This window comes from Dermacentor andersoni, chromosome 2, assembly GCF_023375885.2.
Source record: "Dermacentor andersoni chromosome 2, qqDerAnde1_hic_scaffold, whole genome shotgun sequence".
Lineage (NCBI taxonomy): Eukaryota > Metazoa > Arthropoda > Arachnida > Ixodida > Ixodidae > Dermacentor > Dermacentor andersoni.
This window is the reverse complement of record NC_092815.1, coordinates 129,983,855-130,009,886: the sequence shown is the minus strand read 5'-3', so window position 1 is coordinate 130,009,886 and position 26,032 is coordinate 129,983,855. Positions and strand designations below refer to the sequence as shown.

The window sequence follows — 26,032 nt, the reverse complement described above, 5'->3', positions numbered from 1 at the left end:
TATTTTAATTTCATTATAAAGCAGCGCCCTCGAACAGGCTCTCTCTGAGTTATCCAGAACGAAATAAAGAAAAACATTGTGACCGAGCTGGTGCCTTACCTGCCGCGCCCTGCCGAAGTAACACATCGCATTTGGTGTTAGTTGTAAACAAGCTGTGATAGCTTTTGTCTTACTGTAGATAAATTGAACGGATCTTTTTGCCACAATACATATCATCACAAAAAGGAATTGACAATGTCAGTGCAAAGGTTTAAAGGTGAATTGTGTTTCGCCCCAGTTTCCATATGTTTCTCTAATGAGTAGAAGGTAAATATGATCCTTGCGTTGAGATCTGCAAATGGCAACAAAAGAAAGGCCGCAAATATGTATATCAGTCATGGAAGTGTGGCGGCAAATGCATCGACTATCATCAGAAGTTATGAAAACCAGAGACAAACCAGCAGCTTCAAGAAACAGTGGCAGAGGACTTCGTCTTTGAGTCTTAGCCTACGCATGGATGTTCTAGCATTTATGGCCTCACACACTTACGCTAGCATGCGGGACTTGGCTGCCCAGGTACCAATTTCCGGGTCATCAGTTTGGAGGATTCCAAATGACGGCCTTTCACCAGTACCACCTTAACCAACACCGATGCTGGGAAGATATGGACCTGTAGAATTGTCTAGATTTCTCTAATTGGGTCCTCACAAAAGCCATTGAGTCTCCGTACTTTTTGAGCCAGATCACGTGCACAGATGAAGCCAATTTTTGCAGAAACGCCTAGGTAAATTTGCATAATACGCACTATTAGAGCAACTCCACTCTACACTGGGTAAAGTGCAGACGCTGCCAGTGCCAGTGGTCATTCAATGTTTGGTTTGGAATTTACACCGGTGCTAAGATCGGTCCCATCTTCTTCCATCACACACTGGCTGGACAGCGTTACGTGAACGAAATCCTTGAAGGAATGGTAGACGAGTTTCTAAGCGAAGTCCCACTGTCACGTCCTCTGCTTGTGTGCGCACCCGCACAAAGCAGCAGCCGAGCACGAACCTGGCTGGATGCTACTTTTCATGTGCAAGAGATTGGAAGGCACGGGCCTGTAAATTGGCCGGCTAGGTCACCTGACTTCTATCCGCTCGATTTCTTTCTTTGGGGTTATGCGAAAGATCGTGCTTACAGGATCGAGGTCAGATTAGTTCAAGGCAAGGATAACGGATTTTGGCTGTAGAATTCCGGCGTTGGTCATCAAGAAAGCCACTGAAGATGTGATAAAATGGACACAGTACTGCTGCAAAAGGAGACTTATTCGAACACGTCCTTTAGGGCTTACGAATTCATAGATAATAAGGGCACACTGAAATCTGATGTTTTTATTTGATGCAGACATCCTGATTGCCAATTCGGCTCATTTAGAAGTGGTATATTTACTTTCTTGAACGCATCGGTGTTGCCTTGTCTCCATATTTTAGTTGTTTCACGGTCTGTTTATTTCGCTTTTATTTTTTGACACGAACCGGTTTTTGTAGCATGTATAGATTTTCATGAAAAATAAAACGGCCACTTTAATTTGGTTTTGGTCTGAAGCAAGTTTCTGGCGTAAAATATAGCTTCGCGTGCACTCTTTCGATGCGGTGGGAGCAATGCTGAGATTTTGAAGCATTCTATGCCTATTCCATCCCTTTTCGCATATCGTGCATTGTCAGAGTGACGCTTCAGCCGCATTATCAAGGGGCTGTTAGCCTTGAGAGACACTGCATTTAGATGTCATTTTGGGGTGCCTACAAATGTCTCATTGACACTTTGAAAATTAGCACAGTACTTCTTGAGTTAGATAATTAATTGCAATTACTAAATTAAATCTCAGTAACGAAAGAATTATTGGCGGCTACTCCACTGCACTGGAAACAATATGCACTAGGTGTTATTCGAGTAACGCAACTCCTCTTTCTTTTAAGTCTTAGTGCATGATAATTGGGGAACACTTTATAATTAACTCAATAACCGAAATGAGGCCAAGCCGGATTCACTCGAAATCAGGATCAACAGCAGTCATGTGCAGCAGCGCTTATACTTGGACTGACAAAAAAAAAGAGAGAGAGAGGCTGCAGTTTCGCTGAAAAGGCGAAGCAGTATTAGTGATAGCCAAGTATGCAACACTTACACGAAGGAAGATTACACCACCGAGAGGACTCGGGCTGTGAAATTGAACTGTCTCCTACTATGAGGTCTTGTATATGCTCATATAACGCCGTCACTTCAGCGCTCAATTCTGCAAGGTCGCACAAAGTTTCTTCAAGTGGAAGAAATTTATATATAGATATGTATATGTCTGGTTCAGAAAGCTGGTGCCCCCCCTTGGAAAAATGAAAACTCTCCGCCTATGAAGATTGGTAGAACTATGTTTTTGTAGCAACAGTGTCAAAAGACATGGCACAAAGATCAAGAACACCATGGGCTAAGTGCTGTCCCTTGGCTTTCTCAGGTCATTGCGCCGCATGTTTCTGCACCGTTGCTGCAAAACCTTTTTCTAAAAACGGCTACATTTAAATGTCGGTCTCAAAAGCCAGACCTGCTGTCATTGACGTTACTGTGGCATCATGACAGAGAGCAAATTTTGTTGACATGTAGCGATAAGGATCGGTACGATGATGTTGCTCATTAAAAAATTAAACAAAAGTGCCGTGCTCATTTCTTCTGGTTGCACTTGCGCGTGGCAGACACAGCGATTGCGGAGATGGAGTGAACCAGCTTATTAATAGTGTCATGACACATCCACCTCATGGGTGCCAAGACTGGTTTGCAGAAACGAGTATGTATCAAGTACTATAGGAAATTATTCTGGGTCACTGGCCAGTACTTTTTCTATGGTCAATATGTTTGAACCAGTTTGGTTTGGGTTCAGCAGACTCTGATTTCATTGCGGAAGGAAGAAGTGATTGTAGCGAGCAGCTTCAGCTTCGAGCTCTCTGAATTTTCTATTTTATTTCCTGTGATCTCTGCAATCAGTGACAAGAAAACTGGCGGACGTCGTCCTGTCCAATGGGGGACCCAAAACCCGCGCAGCAATTGGGTCCTCAATGGCCAGTTCGTTATGCCACCGGCATGAGTGACCGCTTCGACCCCAGCATGGTCCCGATTGAGTCATCTGATGGCTCCTCTACTGATGATATGGGCTCGGACAGCGATTTTACATTGGTGTCAAGCCGACGTCTGAAGAGAAAGATACAAAGAACATCACTGACCAGTCGTCAGGTGACGAAAAAGGCAAGTAGCAAGCAGTCATACACTATTGCATACGTACCAACAATGACAACAGATAACCTCAACTCACTGAATAGGCAGAGCTTGTCAGAATATTTTGAACAAACTGCCCATGGTCAAGTAGAAATACGTACAAACACTCGAAATAATATCCTCTCGATGGAAGTCAATACACCGACAATGCTGAAAACACTGAAAAACGTCACTCAGTCGGGAAGCATCTCTGTTCGAGCATTCCCCACATACGGCAAAGAAGCAATGACAGGCGTCATCTACGACGTGGACATTGATATTACAGACACTGACCTGGCGAAACTATTATCATCGTCAGCTCCTGTGCTCGGCTTTCACCGTTTTGGACGATCCCGAAGTGTGAAATTAGTGTTCCAGTCGGAAACTTTGCCAACACACGTCAAGGTTGGATATGTGAGGCATTCGGTACGTCCTTATGTGCTGAGGCTTTTACAATGTCACAAGTGTATGAAACTTGGGCATGTCAGTGCAGTTTGCAAGGGTACAGTAATGTGCAAACGATGTGGTGGACTTCACGCAGACAGCGATTGCATCGTTGCTGCGAAGTGTCCAAATTGTTCTGGTGCCCACGACGCAACGTCAAAAGAGTGCCCAAATATTGGGAAGGAAATGGGCATTCTGAACAAGATGGGTAGAGATCATTCCACACACAGGAAAGCGGCAAAGGCTATCCCGCCACCGCAGACGCCGTTCATGACACTGACATCAACGGCACCGCAGCCTTCCTCGCATAGAAGGATCGACAGCTCAAGTACAGCTTCCACCCCCTCCTCATCTGAGGAATGAAGAAGCACGTGCCTCAAAGCCTTTGTATTCTACGAAAGTACAAGGTGATTCATCACCGGCCCCAAACACATCGGAGACTCGGTGGCCCTCGTTACCATCAAGGCCTGCAGGAATGCCCTTATGCACCGCTCCTACACGCACTGAAGAGAATGAAAAGATGGATGACATTGACGTCACAAGTATGTTGAAAAATTTGATGGGCTCCATGCGCAGGATTCTTTCTGGCCTAAATACCCCGGCTGCCAAGGCTGCCATGCAGCTACTTGAAGTGTTGGAACCACGGCTAGTGGTTCTTCACTAAACAAGTATGGCGAAGATGTTTGAAGAACGGGTGCATCAATCGCTTGTTATGCAATGGAATGCTCGAGGTCTACATGGTTGTTTGTCAGATTTCTGACAGTGGGTATTTAAGTACCAATTTCCAGCTATCGTTATCTGTGAACCTGATATGGATTCTTCTTTCCGTATTTCTGGATATGTCCGGATATGTTCTCATAACGACCACACCTCAAGCAAAGTGTTAGTTTGCATACTTCACTATCTCGTGTATTTCAGACATGACGTCCCATCGCATACTACTAATGATTACGTATGCATTATCATAAAACACAGATGGCACACGTTTACAGTGATAGGAGGAAACATCCACCCAAAAGTGAGGATTAATAGCTCGCACCTGATGTCTCTGCCACAAGCATCTCAAGATCCTCATATTGTGATTGGTGACTTTAACGCACACCATCCCCTGTGGGGTAGCACTTCGATGAATTCTTGTGGCAAACATTTGGCAGACTTCATGTGTAGTCAGGGACTAAATTTGCTCAACGACGGGTCTCCTACATTTATTCGTGGCACTTCCTACAGCAGCTGTCTTGACCTAATGTTTGTATCAAGGAGCCTTCTGTCTTCAGCAAGCTGGTTGACGGATCTAGAGACTCATGGTAGTGACCACTTCCCAACTGACGTTCACTTTAGCTGGTTTCGCCGTTCAGCCTCACGTTGCATTCGTCAAACAGACTGGACATTATTTAAGACCTCTGTCGACAGTGCCTGTCAGAGTATGACATCTCCATTCGAAATAGAGGACATCATTGCCTCCACCCTGCAGGACAAAACCAGAGAAGCTAGCGTACCGAGGCACAGATCATCGGTCGACATACAATGTGAGGCCCTTCGTGCAATCCGTCGCCGTGCGGAACGACGATACAGAAGAACAAAGCCACCGTCAGATCTTTCGAACAGTCGCCGAGCTCAGCGACATGTACTACGACATCTGGACAAGCTGGACAGACAGCATTGGAGGACATTCTGTGGATCCTTAGATCCAAGACACCCTCTATCTAAGATCTGGCAGGTCATACGAAGTCTCCAGGCAACTCCACAACAAAGACATCCATTCCGTGCAGTGGCTCTACATCAACGCCGGACCGAATTGGAGGTAGCAGAAGACTACTGTAAACTCATTGTGGACGCATCTAATGCAGCGACTTCATCCCTTGTCACCATCGTGCCCCCATCAACTGATGAGCGACTCCAAGTACCTTTTACGATGCAAGAGCTTGACGCTGCAATTTTGGTTTCTCGACGCTCATCAGCACCAAGACCAGACGGAATCATGTACACTGCACTCTGCCATCTTGGCACAGAATCACGACGTCTTCTATCTTTTTATAACACGACGTGGGAGACAGGAAATGTCCCAGATAGTTGGAAATGCAGTCGCGCTGTAGCGCTGCTTAAACTGGGGAAGTGCCCTAACGAGCTTTCCTCCTACAGGCCGATCACCTTAGCCAGTTGCGTCGGCAAAGTAATGGATAGAATGGTCTTGTCAAGGCTGGAATGGTTTCTATAGAGAAATAATTGCTTTCCTGATTATTTTATGCACGGATTTAGAAGAGGCCGTTCTTCCATTGATGGTGTTATCGACTTGGTCTCCACTGTTGAACAGGAAAGAAGTTGCCGTTGGTTAGTTGGAGCTGTTTTTCTGGACATTAAGGGTGCATACGACAATGTACTCCATTATGCAATCCTTGATGCACTTGAAGATTTAGACGTCAGTGGCCGGCTGTATGCATGGATTGTTAGCTACCTCAGTGGCCGCACAGTGTATATGTTGACGAGTGATGCAGACACCGGACAGTACAATATCCATCGAGGTGTGCCACAAGGGGGAGTTCTCATTCCAACTCTTTTCAATGTTGCGTTGATTGGCCTTGCATCTGAACTTCCTAACACGGTGAAGATTAGCACATATGCAGACGACATATGCATATGGGCATCTGGAGCCACCCGTCCCCAAATGCGTGCTAGGCTTCAATGTGCAGCGACAATCACAGCTAGGTATCTGCGGCATCAAGGCCTCCAGCTCTCAACAGAAAAATTTTCTGTGATTGCATTCACGCAAAAATTAATGACCAGGTATCCGATAATTGCTAACGGAGTAGCGATACCTATGGTTACGCACCACAGATTCCTTGGCTTAGTCATAGACCGGAGATTATCTTGGTCAACATACGTCGCTGCACTAAAGTCAAAGCTGAAGAGTTTTGTTCATGTCCTTCGCATCGTTGCAGGAACAAGATGGGGCCCCTCCGAGTCGTCATTACTCCAATTGTACCAAGCACTATTTGTAGGGTATATAAGGTACAGCTTGCCGGCGCTCTCAAGCATGGGACTTAGCTGCGTGCGCACGTTGGGGAGCATTCAAGCTCGAGCACTGCGCACATGTTTGGGCCTCCCACTATGCACGTCAACCAATGGAACAATAGCGGAAGCTCGTGCTTGTCCTATTGGGGTATACCTGCTTTGCGAGCCTCTTCGAATATACCTTCGCGTGTTGACCCGATACAGGCACCATCCTCTGCCATCGCTTCCTGCCACCCACCCAGGTTCCAGCTTTTCAAGGACTATATCACGTCACCAGAGTGTTCTATCGTCAAGATTTTCTCCCGCCTCTATTCCGAGAATACCCTCTTGGGTTCTGCCTAAACCTTTCGTTACATTGCAGATCCCTTGAATTACTAAAAAGTCATCCGTTACATCTATTGGCCTCAAGAAACTTACCCTGTCGCACATTTCTGCAGACTATGGAGATACTGTACATGTGTATGCCGGCAGCTCTGTCACACCATATGCCTCCACTGCAGCCTTCATCATTCCACATATGTTCATCGCTCAGCGGTTCAAACTGTACCATGGATCAACATTAACTGCCGCAGAACTTGTAGCTATCCGGGAGGCACTTTGATTTCTCTCCAAGGAGCCTCCTCACGCATGGACGATACTCTGTGATTGCAAGTTAGCTCTTCGATTGACTGTGTTCTCAGACGGAGCCCGTATTATTCCATGGCTATAGAAATTACAGAACATCTCGACCATGCAACTAGAAATGGCCACAATGTCACTTTTCAGTGGGTACCTTCACACTGTGGCGTGATAGGAAACGAACAGGCAGATGCTGAAGCAAAAACTGCTTTAGATAATGCTTCTGAAGTACGCATTCCATTCTCACGAACAGACACAAACGCCCTACTACGTCATGTAATACGCAACCGTACGTTGGAACACTGGACCCAACCTGGTCGATGACACCAGAGAGTACACAAATGGGACCAAGAAATGAAATTTCGTATGCCTCACAAGCTCAAAAGAAGCCAAACGAGCATGGTGCACTGGATTCGCCTTGGTGTTGCATTCACCGACCGTTATAGACATATGATAGGTGGCAGTGATACTAGCCCAAACTGTGAATACTGTGAGGTGCCAGAAACACTTTATCATATATTTTGCGTGTGTCCCGCGTACACGCAAAAACGAAAGCAACTGGTCTCTTCCGCTGCAAAGATCCATAAGAGGCCACTATCAGAAGATTTTCTTTTAGGTCCTTGGCCGAATGCAAACAGCGCAGCCCTGATAAGTGCCACTACAGCTTTTCTTCAAGCCACTGGGCTGGACGCACGACTTTAGGGATGCCACAACTATGTGAATTTGTATATATGCATCTCTTCCTTATACCATCATTATCATTCATCAGCCCTTTCCCTCCCCGTCCCTTTTCCCCAGTGTAGAGTAGCAGGCCAGAGCAAGTTATAGCTCAGGCCGACCTCTCTGCCTTTCTGTAAATAAATTTCTCTTTCTTTCTCATTGCAATTTGAAGAAATGAATAGTTATAATGGTTCATGAACCGGTTTGCAATACTGAACTAGTTAGCAAACCTGTTCAGTACAGTGAACTCTATCCTGCCCTATGGCAAAATAGTATTGCACGGTGCCAACGACTTGTCTGCGTGACGCATGCGCAGGCTTTGTCAAGAGGTGGAAATATCGGGCTCCCTAGTACATGGGAAACGGAAATGAATGTCTTTACATAAGTATCAGCGAAGTTTACTGTTGTACAGCTACAGCAGCTATACGCATAAAAAGCAGTTTGTGCTAAATACCGCAACAATCTTGTGCAATTGCACATGGCACTGTACCTTGCGCTGACTACGCAACCAAATTGTCAGAATCATGCACATTGTGCCTTGGGATTGAGATGTAAGAACGTTGTATTCCAATAGGAGCAGGCAAATGTGCATTAAACCACACAACACAAGAAAAGCAGACTTGCTGTTCCGTTTACCTTGCAGTGAGAAGGCGATGGCATTCATCAGCGACTTCATTACTTGTTAGTGTTACAAGAAGCCGTGCTGATAAATTAGCTGGTTTTCCTTTCTCGATGACGACATTTTCTCTGTAGATCCTGGTGTGTGCGTTTGACGATTTATCTAGTAATACAGTCAAACCTTGATTTAACGATATTTGTGAAGTAACTGTTTTTATTGCCCGATCTTAGCTCTATTGAAAACCATCTATTCCTTTTTGGGATTTGTTATTTCGTGACACGGTTTCGATTTAATGAAGTTTTCGGCCAGTTCAAGCATGTAATTGGAGCCTGTATGGCTGGGAAATTTAGTGAAATATAAAATGTCCGCTGAGGAGGAAGCTATTTGCAAGCGTCCTTCTGCATGAAAAGTTTGAGTGGAAAAAACACCGTTGAAGTGTGCGCGGCGCGATGCAGTATACAGGAAACAGTGCTGCGCCATTCGTCGCGTAACAACTTGCAGAGGCTGCGGGCCGCACGGCAGCTAGGGGGGTAGTGGAGGGGCGAGCGCATGGCAACGTGATCAAGCACACACTAGAGGGAGGAGAGGGACAAGGGTCGTGCGCCTATCCGCCCTCTTTCCTTGCGAGTCTCCTCTACCTTTGCTCCGCATGGCTGTCCATATGCGGGCCACGTGCCTTATCATGAAGGTAATCTTCGGCAAGTGCAAAGGTCGGGCTGAGCTGGTTGGTGCCTTCATGCGCATTTTGTTCACCATGTCTAGTGCTCGCAAACGCGTAATCTCAACTTTCCGAGGCACGGTGCGAAGCGTACGTTCGCATTGCCACAGCAAGTGTTTTTGTTCAAGTGATCTTTGTCTGAGCGCGCAGTGACACCGATAAAACTACGAAGATTGCTTCATGTAGTTATCTCTGTTATCCCCATCAATGCTCCGCCTTTGTGGAGAAACTGCGACATTTCTTTTTTCTGAGGACGAATGTGCATGTCTTTTTGCACATTTGTTTTTAATTTGAGGGCAATGTCCGATGACGGCTGCAGGCACTGAGCGTGGTCAGCCATGGCATCCAAGATTTACGGCAACACGACAAGCTAATCTCTGAAGCCGTGAGCCACGCTGATGCATTGCTCACGGCGCGATCTGCGCCACATGCCTTGGCGCTCATTCCCATGTTACTATGGCCCGATTTCCTTGGGATTTGTTTACAAGTGATTACTGACAAGATACTATCCATGAGGAATGCTACGAGAATTTTTGAAATTTCTTTTATCACTGAAACTTTAAAACATCAAATTAACAAAATTTGCAATTCAACGAATTTTTTTCGCTGCAGCTTCTTTACATTGAGGTTCGACTGTAGTGGTGGGCTGGCTTAATGGCTGAAGTGATAGATTCGACAGAAACATTGACATTGCAGTGCCCCTGAAACAATGTTTCGGCAGCGCAACACAAATGGCATAGCCAAGTTCAGAAGTGCAAACGTGTCTGCCGAGGTGGCCGTATACTTGCAGAACACACTTTCGTTTAGCCACATTCTTGCACATAATGCAGCTCATGAGCCATAACATTCTTGTTGGTTGCACTGAATGAAAAGTAATTATTTCGAAAGATCGCTTGTCTATTGATCACTCGTTTGTATCCTATATGCTAGAACAATTTTGTGCAAAACCAGTGACCATTTTAATTTCTTTTGCTTCAGGCATGTTCTAAAGATATTGGTTTGGGTTCAGGTTCAGTTTCGGCTAGAATTCCAGTTTCGGTTTGGTTTGACACCTTGGTTTCAACCTTCATTTAGTGCAAGAAAATGACAAGTTAAAATTGTCATGGGGGTACTTCTTTAACAGCACTTAAAGGACAGCACTTGTCCTGTGTTTCTTCCTTGTCCGTGTTTATTTCATGCTGTTTTTTACACCCACTTCTCTCACTGCTAACAGTTTCGACCAAAAAATAGCATGTCACATGTTATTATTAAACTGAAATTCAATGTTATGCTACAAAATATGATGTATTTACTGCTTGGAAAGCACCACAGATCTAAACCTATTGGTCACCGAATGAGGAGAGTGACATTGTTTCTGTGACCAGTGGCGATACCGCGCCACTTATGATTGCGACCAAAGTTCAGTACATTGCTTATTGGATACACAAAAGTGCTTCCATTAATTGTCCGCAAGTTGTTGCAACTAGGACAGGGCATACGCAACAAGGCAACTTAACGTTGCGCAGGCAATGAGGCCTCTTAGCGGCACTCCAGAACACAGTACAGAAATTTCTACCTGCGTTGTGGATCCCCCATCGTGGTCTTGTCCGTTCCTGGAAACATGTCACACCAATGGTCATGGGTCATCATCATCATCATCATCCTATTTTTATGTCCACTGCAGGACGAAGGCCTCTCCCAGCCATCTCCAATTACCCATCTTGCGCAAGCCAATTCCAACTTTTGCTTGCAAATTTCCTTATTTTATCCCCCCACCTAATTTTCTGCCGTCCTCGAGTCCGTTTCGCTTCCTTGGCATCACAGGTAGCCCGATTATAATCTTGCCTCAGTGCTAGGTGAAGACTGTGCACACCCACATGAGGTGGATTGTGCCCAATTGGATAGATAAATAGATAGATAGGTGGGTAAGTGGCAGCAGTGTGGTTTTGAACCCATGTCCTCCCACAGCCGAAGCAGACATACCTGAACTCCTGGAGTACTTGAGGACACAAGAGGAAGAAGCATCAGCAACACTGCGCTACCATGCAGCTTTTCCTCCAAAGGCATTGACAATCAGATGAGAACCAGTTTAGTATTCGGTATAACTCAGCCAAGTTAGGAGCAGCAAGTTCTATGGTTCTGTAGTGAAAATATAGAGTTTATTTAGACATTCAACAAGTTCCCATAAAAATTTTTTCTGCACCGAAACATATTGTGTCAATAACCAATACTATTGTAGCATGTTCAGAATTGGAAGAAAAAGAAATTCCCACAGTTTGTAGCACTTAGGGTCATCCCACGCCATGTTATGCAGTAATTTTTTCAACCATCATGGATCTGAGTGATGTAATAAAGCTTTGTATATATTGGCAGCTGTGTGAAAACAAAGTTCCTGTATTATTTTAGTTGCCAAAAGTCAATTAATGAGGCTTCCACTTTCTGCAAAAACTGGTCCGTAGTATACCATGCATCAGCCCCTTTCAGTAACAGTAAGTTAGCTGAGTGAGTTATACTAATGTGTTTTTTTTTTTGTGTGTGAGTTTCTCCCATTGTTGAAATATATGTATGAGAAAACATATGCATGTTTCATAAGTTCTCCCTGCTTTGTTTTGCTGTACAGTAATAGGTCAAGCAAATTACCACCCAAAGTAAAACAAGAAGACAGTCATAACAGGCTTCTTTACAACCCTTTAATACTTTCCTCAGAGAATAACAACCCTCTCTCACTATAAAATGTAGAAAAACAGCACACACTCTTTCATACCACTGCTTCTCCAAATAACTTAGCATTTTTACACATATGTACACATTTGAAGCATTCACACCGACACCTGAGGTGTCCACGATACACAATTGCTGGAAGAGAAGGCGCACGAGGGCATTCACAGAGTGCCCTGCTTCGATGACATCGGCTGGCCACTCTGAGTGGCACTGATACTTGCATCTGTCAATATAAAGCCATGCTTCTGGAGCCTCATGCCAGCTTCTTGCAAAAATCATTTCACTTTGTCTGGAATGCCGTTAACACAACGTTAATCTGAAATTAAAGCACAAAAAGTAGCATTAATGAATATGCATTACACTTGAAATATTAAATAACAGCAGCTCATGCAGAGAGGTGCATGGTATTGGAGCTATACTTAGTGCAGTCATTAATAGGGAGTCTGTGCAAGTGTAATTCAACTGTATTTGAAAAGGCATCCATGGTTTTTGAAGTATGGTCTCAATTAAAACTTCCGGTGCACGGGTTTTCGCTTGAATAATATAGATATTTAGAACAGATTTATGGCTTACTACACAGGCATGCAACACACCCACTAATGCTAAAAGAGGTGCACAACCGGGACAATTGTAGTACCAAATAATACACACGATTGTATTCAGTCGGGCACCATTTTATAGTACTGGATGTAGCTGCTAACAGTGGCCTTAACATAAAAAATTGGGCACATTCTGACTGCTCTTGTCTCATAAAGTCCTCACATAGCCAGTTTTCACCATGCTCCTTTTCCCTGGCAAGCCAAAAAGTTCTAAGTGAACAGATATTCTTGCTTCACTTAAAGCGACTTCAAAATGCATTAACAAGCAGAGCAAGCTAGCTTTCCTGCAAGGAAGTTTGCTTAACTAATGATAGCATAGTCATTTTCACAAACAATGTTTACAAGCACAGTTTACTCGTATTATGACATGGGAAATGTAGTTGTGGCTCCTGTGACAAAACAATGCGCAAGAGACAAGCCCCAGCGTAGGCAGCTAGCAGCTAGCCTTCATTTGAATTATGACCTCGGCTGCCATTAGTTAGTAAATGTGCACTGTGCAGAAGCTCACTTGCAAATTAGGAAAAGGGTCTATTTTGATTTGCATACATCAAAATTTGAGATAGTATTATGTTTAATGTGAACATGGAATATATAAACCAAATTCACCTCTACTGTTGAGGTCAAATTAAAGGAAGTCAACTGCAATGTTCCAATGCTCACAAGCAACTTATGGACAGACTAAAGACAAGCATTTTAACTTCTGCACAAAGCATGGTGTTACGATAAATGTGCAGTCAGCACAAGAGTTCTAAGGATGTCCTGAGCACTCCCTAAGGCAGTTACTAATATCAGAATCCGGCCTAACTACCCTGGCTTGTCGGCATTGTATCGCTACTATGTACTTATTCCATAGATTCTTTTACAGCTCACTTCATCATCTACCCTACATCAGTCCTCCTACACGCATTTCACTCCGCATTGGTCATCCCCTCAAGTCGCCCGGCCACTTGCGCACGCTACCACTTTTGCCTCATCATTCTTTCCACGCTCAGCCTCCGAATGGAACGGCCCTCCACATGACATCGCTGCAATCACCTGCCCATCCACGTTTTTGAACTGTATAATTAACATATTTAACAGCGAGCAAACTTGTACCTAAAGACCTTTTTCTTGTGTATTTAATTTCTTATATTTGCTACCCACCCCTTATGTAATACCCCCAATCCTGGGGGCCTTTAAGGTAATTAAGTGAAGTGAATGCAAACATGCTCAACAATTATCAAACGTTCATGCCAACAGCAATTGTTCAAACTGAACTTTGACTGCCCTAAGCAAGCACTGCACATCCTGCATTCTAAGTGAGGAAGAGCTTTGAATGGACGGGTGCAATCACTTATTTTCTTGGTTTTCTTTTAGGTTTTATAGAGCCAGATGTCTTTATATAGCCAGATGTGAACTCACATTGACACCAGTCAATATGAGTTCACATTTGCCTGAGTGGACAGGAAGCAATACATTCACCAGAAACACATTTGTAGTATATACATGTTCACTGAGGTCTAAGTAGCAAGAGCTTTCAAAATGAGTTTCACTACATTGGCTGGCGGATATAAGTTCCAGCACATAGCCTCCAAGACTTTTTTCACCATGCCGTGGGAAGCTGTTAATGACAGCTAATATCAGAGGTTATGCCAAGGAGCCACGCATTCTTGGTCATGCACCAGTGTCAGTGAGCAGTAATGGCGACATTTCTCTTGTTTTGTTTTGTTTCAGTATCAGAAACATATACATTTGCGAGCCTTTCGTGACACATCCACTTACATTTGAAATCTAAAACCTTGCATGGAGGCTGCTCTATATGTGCATTGTCTGAAACTAGGCGTTTAATGTGGCCTAAATTTCATTGCAGTTGGCCTTTAATGATCATGCCACAAATGCACTGGACAAGGACGTTGAAAATACTGGCCTTCAGGTTGCTACGGTTCGTCAGACTTGAATGCCAAATGCGCTAAATATGAACAGTGCAGTCCTCTCTTAAACAGAATACCTATCTAGCAATAATGCCAACATAACTGAAACACCCATATTTTTGCGAGAGAAACAAGAAATGCCTCACAGGATGCATTAGACTGACATTTACATCCTATAAGATAGACTGCATGCATTCATACTACAATTCAGCTGTAACTGCTATCTGAACAATAATTGCGTTTCCTTTCAAAGTGGACTGCAATGTACAGTCGGCCACAAAAGTTTATAGGACATTGGTTCCATGACAAATGTGAATTTATACTCTGTCTGGGCATCAAACTTCCAAGTTCATAGATTGCTAAGAAGGTTGTAAAAACTACTATAGACAGGAACTTTGAATTCGATGCTATGCGGCCAGCCTTTGCAGGAATTAAAAATTTTTGCAAATCTTGTGTCCTGTAAATTTTCGTGGCTGGCTCTACAGAAACAGAGCTTAATAACTATATACTTTCACTAATTAATTCTTTTTTCTCGCTAGAGGTTGAACCCTTCTGTGTGAGAACCAAAGCGTTCGTATTAATGAGGCACATCTGTATAACTCTGTATGCTAATGAAACTTCATGTTCTATTTCCATGTTGGGGTGCCCATCACTACCGAAACGTGCCACAACATTCAAGTGAAGGCCTGAAGTCAACCTCTTAATGCTGTGTTACAGGATAAAGGTTGTTCAACAATAAAGATGGCAACTGACTTGTTCAACAGATGGACAGGCGATGATTTGTTGGTCCTCTTCCGAGTAACTTGATTTCACTATCTGGTTGAAGTTCTCATAAGCTACCAGAACTCTTGTCTGAAAGGGAGAGCGCAATCAAACATTGACTATTGCTGCGTGATACTGCCCGATTATTTTTTGAATTCTGAAACATTGCATGGCAACTGACAGTAAAATAAATACCGAAGTAAATACTTAAGTGCCCAGGATAATGGCTTTCTTGGTACAGAAACTAGTTCACTGGGCGTCTTCTAATGGATCGCAAATGAAGATTGGAAAAACTACAGCAATCATCTTCTATGCAAAAGGGTATGCATATAACAAGCAGCTGCACATTTTCTCTTAATAATCATCCAATCGTTCTTGCGAAGCTAGCAAGAAAAGTAGAGTTAATATATACCACATTAAAACACGCTCCCAACGAGAACAAAAATAATGACTTATAATTTCTTTCTATCAAAAAGTACTCTACTGCTTTCTTGTATGGGCAAACACAACATGTTGAAATATTGCTTACTAAGCTTTAAAAGTGAATAATCCTTATTTCCTATAGTTCCCTGGACCATTTCAAGCAATTTTACTAAAGAAGCACCGTTTTAAAAATTTGGAAAACTTATATTATTATTGCTTATCTAAAGCGTTAATAAATGAATTAAGATATGGAATCGATAAATTCAGTTGGTCAAAATAAAGCTGCTTATGCCAGAATGCAGTGCGAAACTGGAATATGCCACAAAGCAGAACATGGTGATGCAATGTTGCACATGGTATAATCCTTTGAATGTTCAATAAACTGTACCATAGTGACTTGAATTTTATTTGTGTTTAACAAAAAATAATTGAGCTTATTTCATAATGTTATTCTAAGAACCTAATGCTATGGCTTGCGCTTACTTGTGTTTCTGGCTTTTGCTCTGTGAATCTTGTTTGCCCTTTTTTTATTTCCTACACGATACCGTTAGCTATGCTCGATCTTGTGTAACGAGAAGATGTAGTTTACGTGATCCCCTTATTTATGCTGTTGAGAACCAAGTGCTTCACTGCTGCTCATGCTAAAGGAGCTTCGAGCCCAGTCAAGCTGATCTTTAGTGACTTTTTTCTCTCACCCTTCATGTTGTACCAAACAGCGAATACTGTATTTACTCGCGTAATGATCGCACCCCTGAATTTTGTCATCAAAATTTGTTTTTTTTTTCTCGAGTAATGATCGCACCCCGAACTTGTCACAGCGATATGTCGTGTGCCAAGTCGAGCTAATGATGACCGCGCTTACCATCTGTTGAATGCTACGCGAATGACTCGTGAAGATATACCAAGTGGTCTGCACGCATCAAACATTCTTAAGCAGACGCACCATTCCATTCCTTTTATCACTCTCCTCACTTTCATGAAAAAAAAAAAAGGCTACAACCAAACTTGCCTCGGCTTTATTATTTGTAGGCATCATAATGGTTTTGGTCAACAACAAAAAAAGGCGCCTTTCGATTCTTCTTGTCTGCACTCATGGGCACGCCACAAATCGCAAGCGGCAACCGTAGCGGCCAGTGACACGTTAGAAGTGTACCCTATTCATACGCCGACGCATGTAACGCAGCTAAGATATTTGCCCACCCTTAGAAGAAACGTGCCATATTAGAATAGCAGTGAAGACAAATGCCGCAGTTTCCGCAGCATGCCTGCCATGTGTTTCTATGTCACTGGCAACTAAGCGTGCCCATCTCTGTTTCTGCCCCTCGAAGTGGACATGGCAAAGTTATTGTCGCAAACTTGCCGATATTAACGATATTATTCATTACTGATACGGAAGAAACTGTTCCAATGCGCGTAATGTACTCATGAGAAGAAAAATAATCGCATTCGGTGGGTTCGGGTGGCTCTGCCAGCTGCCATTTTTGTTTTGGTGTCCCGCACTGACAGCGGTAGCCGCCTGCTTGTTGACCCGTTGTCATCCTGCAGCAAACGTAGGATGAAAAAAAGAAAATGCTTCTTTTCGCAGGAAATTTAACCCGTGTAATGATCACACCCCTGAATTTACGCCGATATTTTTTTACAAAGAAGTGCGATCATTATGCAAATAAATACAGCAGTAAACTTATAGTATTGGGCTACGATTCCTTGCATATATAATTACGTGCTTTGTCAAGCGTAACTCCTTACATTTATCAATGCAGTGGCACATATTAAAAAGATGCGTTCACTTTGCTGATTATTGTGCAATATAATCATACCTCCTTATAACAAAGGTGTAACCAACCCAAAAATATCTTCATTGAAATCAATACCCATTATAACCATACACACTGATATCATCTAAAAAGAACTGTGACCAGTGGGGGCAGAGGGAGTGCACTGTAAATGTGCACTTAGTGCACTCTTACAGAATATTCCCCCCTCCCCCCTCCAGGTATATGGAAAGAAAGCATGACACCTTCGACAGGCTAGCAAAGGTCTGTGAATTTTGATGGCCCATTGGTGGCTTGCCGTGCCAATGCATAAAACAGAGAACAATAATAAATTACACACATGCATTTTGCACTGTTGCTAATATGCAACCTGGTGATCAATGTGTTCCTATCGAATCAACATGCTGGCTTGTGGTCTAACCAAGTCAATCTCCAGGCCGAAACACCCATGTGTGTCCAGAATGTAAGATTTTCAAAGACCATCTGTCTGATCTCATGCACGATCAACAATAAAGTCTACTAGCATAACCATACTGACACTGACGTTTCCGTGACAACTTGTCCCCAGCCACTCTGCGAATCTGCGGCAAATTGTCACAGGTGTAGGCCACTAAGCCTAACTCACGCCACATAGTTGGGAGTTGGCAACTAAAATTGAGGTTTGGTGCTGAGTCGACATTTTTACAGTGGCCATGTTAGGAGAGTAGCACATGCTGGTCATGCCAGAAAAATTTAGCAGCACGCTGTGTGGCATACAAAAATTTCTGTGTTCTAGGAGCAGGTGATGGTGTCATGGAGAAGTCCAACTAATCACGGATTTCCAAAAAATACAGGCATCTGAAGAATCGTTCAGCAAGAACATTAATTATTTTTGCTACCAATATACACACTATGTCGCTCACAGAGCAAACAAAAGAAAAAAAAAAAATTGCTTCACTATAACTTATATTGTCCTGGCTCTTACACATTTTTGTGTGATTACAGCAGTAGGAATGGCCACTGAAATAAAGCACGGCCAACCAAATAATATATTTATTTCGTTATATCCAATAATTTGTTATATCTGTGCTCACTATATAGAGATTCAACTGTATCACGGTATGGCTCCTCGATCTGCTGGCTCAGTATAATAGCATTCTGGCAGACCTGCAGTCCCGGAAATGGACATTTGTGAAACTGAACTTCATGATGATGATTTATTTGCATCCCCTTTGAAACAGGGTGGAGACAAATGGTCACCTAACCTGTTTGAGTTAATCAGGTATGCTATACATGGTTTTCATTCTAGCATTTTCCTACACACCTCCTTAATCTCTTTTCTCCTCTTCATAACTTCTCTATCTACCTCGCACAGTTACCTATGCCTGTAATGGATTCGGTTGTATCAATCCCTTCCCTGCCTTTTCTTTTTTCCACCAATACTCTAAACATCTCTTGCATAATTCAACTGCTGACTGGTTGATGCTTCGACCTACTTTAAATCCAAGTTGCGACACAATAGAAGTGCGATGTCCTGGTGAAAAATTTAGCTACTCTGGAAACTTTCTTATCAATTATATGTACACTCCAGGCATATTTCCGTTGTCGCCATGATGTTCCATATAAAATCGAAGTGCAATAACATCGTGGCTGCGTGCCGTACGCTGTGGGTGCAAGTGAAAGCACGCGAGCGTGAGGCTGAGAAGGATGGTGGCTCAATCTTGCGTGCACAAGAGGGGAAGGAAGCGCGCCATCTTCCATTGTGTGCAAGGTCGCAGGGGAGAGGGGAAGGAGCGTTCTACTCCAGTGGCGGCTGTGTATGGTGCGGCAGAGCGTGATGTGGCCTCTATCTTGATAGCCTTCTGCGGCGGGTACAGAGTCTAGGTGCGCCGAGGGCTGTTGGCATTGTGTGCGCAGTGTTCTCGCCGCTTAGATCGCACTGAGGCGAGAGGCAGCACGAAAGGCAATTCGATCACTGCTGCTGCCCCTGTTCCTCACGTCAGCGTCTTGACAGTGATTGTCTGTGCTCATCGAGTGAGATGTGTTCATGTTTGCCTGTGCGTGCGTGACATCATGCTTGTTAATTTATTTAGTAAAAAAAATGTTTACAAGTTTACGCGGCTGATAAAACTGCTATCCTTAGCAGTCTAATAAGTTGCTATCGTAATCGATGTGTTACTTTTTGGGCAAAACTGCGGCACTTCTCCTATTAAATATATTCCCTGCTTTCCTGAGCATTTCTCTGAAAACTGTATCTAGGTCTGGTCTATACTTTCCAAGTGATTAAATTTTCACTTTTTCTGTCCCTTTCGAATCCCACTGTATACGTCTGCACAGCGAGAGGGTGAAAGCAATTCTCACTTTGATGGGCTTGAAGAGGATCTGCTCAGTGTCCTTGTTGGCAAGATAGAGAGCCATGCTCCGCCCAAGTGCAGTTAGGCTGCTCTTCAGGTGACGGTAAGCGCTGCTCGCCACTGCGCCAACTGAGTCAGGAGCTGCAAATGGCTGGTTTCGCAGAGACACAGTTCGTGTTGGCTCCTGTTGTTTCACCTGCAAAATCAGGTTTGCCTGCGCAACAACAGTATGGAGCGTCCTTTTAAAAGCAGATTCTCAAATGAACACCTATAAAGAAATTTTCTCAGGATTACAAGGTTGCTGCCCTTAGTAACGAATTCTTCCTTTATGAATCAACAAAATACAGTTGAAACTCAATTTAACAAAGTGATGACCATGCTCAAATTATTTTGTTAAATCAGGAAGTTTGTAAAGTCGAAAGGGAATTTCGGTCCTTCGAAATCTAATACTGCAACGTAGCAACATGCAGAAGCTACTGTGGCATCATATTTGCAGCTAATCCAGTCATTTGTTGCACAAACCATGAAATAATGAAAGCAACCACCACCGCCCTTACCGAGGCGGTGTTGAGTCCGCAGTTCTGTGCATGGGTGTGACGTGCAGCCTCGACAAACTACAGCTAGGACAAGACTAGGGTGCCTTGATGGTTTAACGCGATAGCTTTAGCGCGCACATTCGAAGAAAAGCTCGTTTGTGTCAAAACTAGAAAGAAATAATTGCTTTTCTTCCTCCTCAGTTATTTAAGGAAAAACTTCGCTAAATCGAGTTCAGTCAAGTTAGTTTCGTCAATTGGGGTTGATGACAACATTGGACCCTATGGGTACCTGTCAGGGAATGGAAATTTCTTTGTTAGATCGAGAACTTCGTAAGATCAGGTTTCATAAGATCGAGTTTTAACTGTAACAATGTTTTTAACATGCAGAATACCTCCTAAATATGTCTCATTGTACCTATGCTAAAGAATTTATTAGCAGACATGGGAAAATATAAACTTTCCCAAATACGAATTGAATACAAGTACTAGCAAGTACCGGATATCATATAGTCAAATACAGATGCACGTATTTACAGCACTGTTTACTTGTGCCTTCATAGCCTTTATTCTTGCATTTACTGGCTTACTGGCACACATGACACCACATTGGTCATGTGCCGTCAGAAATGCGTAGCGACTGTCTGCGATTGCATGAATACTGACCACGGTTTCATTCGCAGCAGTTGTAGCTAACAGTAGTTTCATTTTGACTCAGTGCGTGTTGGCCATATGCTTTCATAACTGTGTGGTCGCCATCCAAGGTTGCGCCAACAGAGACCACGGTTTCGTCTACAGCAGTCGCGGAGAACACTAGTTTCCTTTTATTGTGTTGGAATTTCAGCTCATGCTACTTATAACGTAACCGCTTATAATGCTTATAGGCATTCCGATGATACGCTTCGATTCCCAGACAGCTTGTTCTACGTGTTTTGCACGTGTACAACCTTTGAAAAATGTTGCTTTGGTTATAGTGTGGACATTCACGACTCCGGCGATTTACGTTATAAGCAGTATACATTGTAAGAGTGTCAAAGTGGAAAAAATTGTATGTGTGGGAAGCCGATTATATACGTATACAGCTGAATCCACTTATAACGATCTACTGGTTATAACAAGCACATTTCAGTGCATTTATGATTATGCGACCCAGCCTATTTGAAACTGCTTCTAAATATAGGGAATGTTTTTTAAATTACTGTACTGTTACAAAGAACACTTTGAACGCATTGACAATAAAAAGAGGGTGCACGTGAAGTCCCAAAGCATGGAAGTGCGACCAAACTGGGCACACAGCAGCGCATGCCCTGCTCCAGTCCGATCGCGATGATAATACGGCCTTCGAGATAAGCGAGCAACCATCACACGCAGATTTTGGAAGTCGTAAAGAAGGTCACTCGCTTTCAAGGTGAGGTGTACAGCATAAACGGCATGGCATGGGGCGTGCACCGGTGCGATATCGGATGCCATGACGGTGGCACTCTCGTTCTTGCGCAATTGTCCGTGCGGCACCATGCGCATTACGACTGTTTCAACGATTTGGAACGACTATCTATGTCCTTCCATCATGGAAACAATGGCCTCTCAAGCATTGTTATCGTTAGTGCCGATACTCACGTGGCCAGTCATACCCCTGTCAAACAAGCAAACTTAAGTGCACTTTGAGCAAGTGCACTTCGCGGCTAGTGTCATTCGCAGGCTGCCACACGGGAACGCTTAGTGACACTTACTGCAGAGCCAACTTGCTGCCGAGTCTATTTGGCGAACACACTTCGCAGTGACGAAGTGTGTAGCCTTGTTAGCAATGAGTAAAAAATAAGTAAAGTAATGTGATACTAAACTGAAAGCAGACTCAGGAGTAATATTTAATAATATTTTAAAAAATATGCTAATGTTACAAGGCAATAAAATGTGCCACAGTGAAAAAAAAAAAGTTCCCTGATGATTACAATACTCTCTAATGCGAAATTTGAGCACAACTTTATACGTGTTCATTTCGCGATATACTGGCTGGCGTGGACAATCTGTCTTGCGCGGCACATTGCAAATGAAGCGAAGTGCGACGCGACTGCCTCGTTAATCGGGAGATCGCGAGAAGCAATGCATGGATGACGCGTGAGCGCAATTCACAGCAGCCGTTGCAGACAGACCTCCCAGACGACGCATGCTACTCTGGCGCCATCTGGTAGATATTGCTGCTGCAGTGTGCGTCTCGCGCGGCACTACCCTTTTCTTCTCATGCTTTCGCCATGCCCTCCTTCTCAGCTTTCCCCCTCATGCTTTCACTGCACCCTCCTCCTCAACCATGCTTCTCGCACTCTTGCCGCTTTTTTCATCCCCCGCCACGCTCTGCATTCAGTCTTTTTACATAGTGCTCGTTCGCTCGGTTACGCCGGGAACACCGACACTCGATGCAGGAATGGGCGACTAAGAGCTGTGCTCCAAGAAACAAAAACAGCAAAAAACTACTGTGGCTCTCGGGCTGTTTACGGCCCCGCCGGGTAATGGCTGCGCAGTTGTTTGGTGGAATGAGTCATTTGGAATGACACCGGTCAAGTCCTGTTGTCTTTCTTGTCTTAGCTCGCAATGATTAATCTTGCTAATGAGGTTACAATGAATTACTTCACTTGCACTTATGTTGACTGAAAATCATGGATCTGGGACCTTGATGAGGTGCAACATAATGTCCTAACGCATTTATCCCGCATTTACCGCTAAATCGCCACTGGAATTTTTTACTTAGTGTAATGCATGTGCATTGTCAAACAAGGCAGAAGCTGTTAAGGATCAAGAGCTATTCCACTGTGGCCTGCACGCTGGCATTAAACCTGCTCTCTTTATCGCTATATATGAACGATTTGTTGGCATCCGGCTCACTTGCAAGAAGACAATCACCACGTGTGTGCAGTAGTCAAATGCATGTTTAGGATGAAGAAGTGGGTCTTACGCTGCAGCCTTCCTGTGAAGGACGTCGTGAAGCCTTCCCCACTGCAATCGCTAATCAGTCACGAAATGACAAACTGCAGCTTCCAAACTGCTTTCATGCAGAATAAGAACAACAGTAACTAAAAGCATGATGACGGGAGTAAGTATTTGTTTATTGTTATCTTGATACCCTTGATAGCATTTGGTCCATTTGGACATTCATGTCGGTCCTGTGAAATTTGAATTAAAAAGGATTTACTGTAGTTCCTTTCCAAATAGGAATACAAATACATAGTTAGCGTGTAGCACTCTATTCGTATTTGAAACTTTGAATATTTGCCAGCCCATATTTTTAATATGTGCCAAGTGCGATACTGAGAAGTTAAATGTCTTCATATTTTTTCTAACGCCTTGTAGGAAGATTCTCTTATTTGTCTTGACAGTAATGGTTTTCACTAGGCAAATCAATGAAGAAGATTGCTGTTTTCTAAACGCAATTCATATGAAATAGTCCATGTGATTCCTAAAACTCAATTACCTTAGAGTTCAGGCATGAAGTCCGTTTTTATGGATGCAACAAAACTCACTGACAATGTTAAGGACTGCAAATCTGTTCTGCTATTACCTGTCTCTAATATTGATTATGAAATGAATGCATTCAATGTAAACAAACAACAGAGAGAATTAAGTGGTGCCTGAAGGGGATACTTCACTTGTATTTTAACCTAATCTTATCTTCAGAGCTTTACAAGCACAATATTAGCAAAACACATTTGTGAACATACATACTACATAGTTGTGAAAGCAGCTAAATCTTGGTGAGGTTTAAAATTTAATCTCAACGCTTTCATACCTTGTCCAAGAATTCTTGAAGTGGTCCAACAAGCATTCGAGCCGAGTTGGCAATAAACTCCTCACACAGAGCTTTCAACTGGTTGTCAACTGCTTTCTTGGAATCAATCAGGTTCTCCTTCATAGACAACGTTCCCTAGAAAGAACCAAGGCAAGCTTCAGTTTCAGCAAGGATTTCTTATTTGGCAAAATGAATATCATACATTCAAACCAGAGTACACACATGGGAGGAGGCCCCACAGCACAGATCTGTGTGATGACCTTCTTTCAGTAAAAGGATTGTGTAGTACAATTAAAAGGAACAATTAATTACTTAGATGAAATATGCATGCAGACACTATCAAAAACAGAATTACCGTATTTACTGTATTCTAATGCGCCCTCGATTGTAATGCGCACCTGTTCTTGTGACCAAAAAAAAGGAAAAGAAAAAACGCCCTCGATTGTAACACGCGGCCGTTTGCAGTGACCTAAAGAAAGAAAAGTCCTATACAGTACTGTGCACCTCATTCTATTATACAGAGATACAACTTTCTCTCATTTGGAAAAAACAAAGATTTACACCCAATGCACTAAAGTTGCAATAGATAATAAAAAAGTCGCAGTTTCACGCAAAAGGCAAAGCATCGATTACGATAGCAAATTAGTAGACAGCTATACAAAAAGTAAGAATAGTAGGTTTATCGGCTGTATAAACTTTTAAACATTCGCTTAAACTAAATTAACAAGCATGGTGTCGTGTGCACACAAGCATAAACACGTCCCACTCAGTGACTGCGGAAACTCCTTAAACGCTGGAGTGAGGAAGTGGGTAGCAGGAGCGAGGGAATTGACCTTTGTGCAGCCTCTCGCTTCGATGCGAACTAAGCGACGAGAACACAGCGTGGCGTGCCTAGATGCATAGACTCTTGTCTCTGTTGCAGATCGCTTTCAAAATAGGGGACATCTTACGTAGCAGCTGCCGGAGTAGAACGCCTCTCTGGTTTGCGCCAGTCACGCATGAAAGTTTCGGGAACTCCGAACGCCTGTGATGTGGCACGATTACCGTCCGTCTCCCCACACGTGATTGCTTCCCTTTTAATTTGCAGTGGGCACTTCCATACTGATAGAGCAAACGGAAAAAATGGGAAGACAGACGGTGCACTAACCTAAGCCAAAGGAAGCATTGCCTAAGCACATGTACTACAGCACACGGAGAAAGCTACGGCAGCTAGGCTCGAAGCACGTACGAGGCAGCCATTTTGAAATGCCGATGGCGATATGCTGACGCAGATTTAGGGTCGTACTCAACTGTAACGCGCATGCAATTTTTGGACCCGCTTTATCCGAAAGAAAGTGTGCGCTAGATTCGAGTAAATACGGCAATTCAGGGGTTTTACGTGCCAAAACCACGATATGATTATGAGGCACGTCGTAGCAGGGGACGCCGGATTAATTTTGACCACGTCAAGGTTTCTCAACGTGCATCGAATGCATAGTACAATGGGCATTTTCCCATTTCAGCCCCATCGAAATGCAGTTGTGGCGGCCGGGATTTGATCCTGTGCCCTCGGGCTTAGCAGCGCAATGCCGAAGCCACTACGCCACCGTGGCTGGTTGCATGCAGACACTTTTACTTTAGAAAGAGCCTTTTGTGTTTTACATGTTTCCACCGTTAACAGTATCACAACAAGGATGCAATATACAACTGCACTCAAGCTATAGTCACAACAACGACAATAAACACAGTCAATATTGCTGGGGAACGCTTCCCAGCAACTAAGTTTACCTAATGAGGTTCTGGTTTTTATACTTTGGCCATGACTGACTAGTAAAACTCTGGCTACAACTCTACTATCAG

General features: G+C 43.5%; 1 protein-coding gene across 1 annotated transcript in view; it reads right to left on the bottom strand.

Moving 5' to 3' along the window:
• Window positions 1–12,030: 12,030 nt before the first annotated feature.
• Window positions 12,031–26,032, bottom strand: part of Cog3 (conserved oligomeric Golgi complex subunit 3) — a 41,171-nt gene continuing 27,169 nt past the window's right edge. The window contains exons 17-20 of the mRNA XM_050187590.3: window positions 24,194–24,328; window positions 19,890–20,096; window positions 15,346–15,444; window positions 12,031–12,399 (exon numbers count right to left, since the gene is read on the bottom strand). Of these exons, the coding sequence (XP_050043547.3) occupies window positions 12,364–12,399; window positions 15,346–15,444; window positions 19,890–20,096; window positions 24,194–24,328 (477 nt within the window). The 3' untranslated portion in view covers window positions 12,031–12,363. The remainder of the gene's footprint in view (window positions 12,400–15,345; window positions 15,445–19,889; window positions 20,097–24,193; window positions 24,329–26,032) is intronic.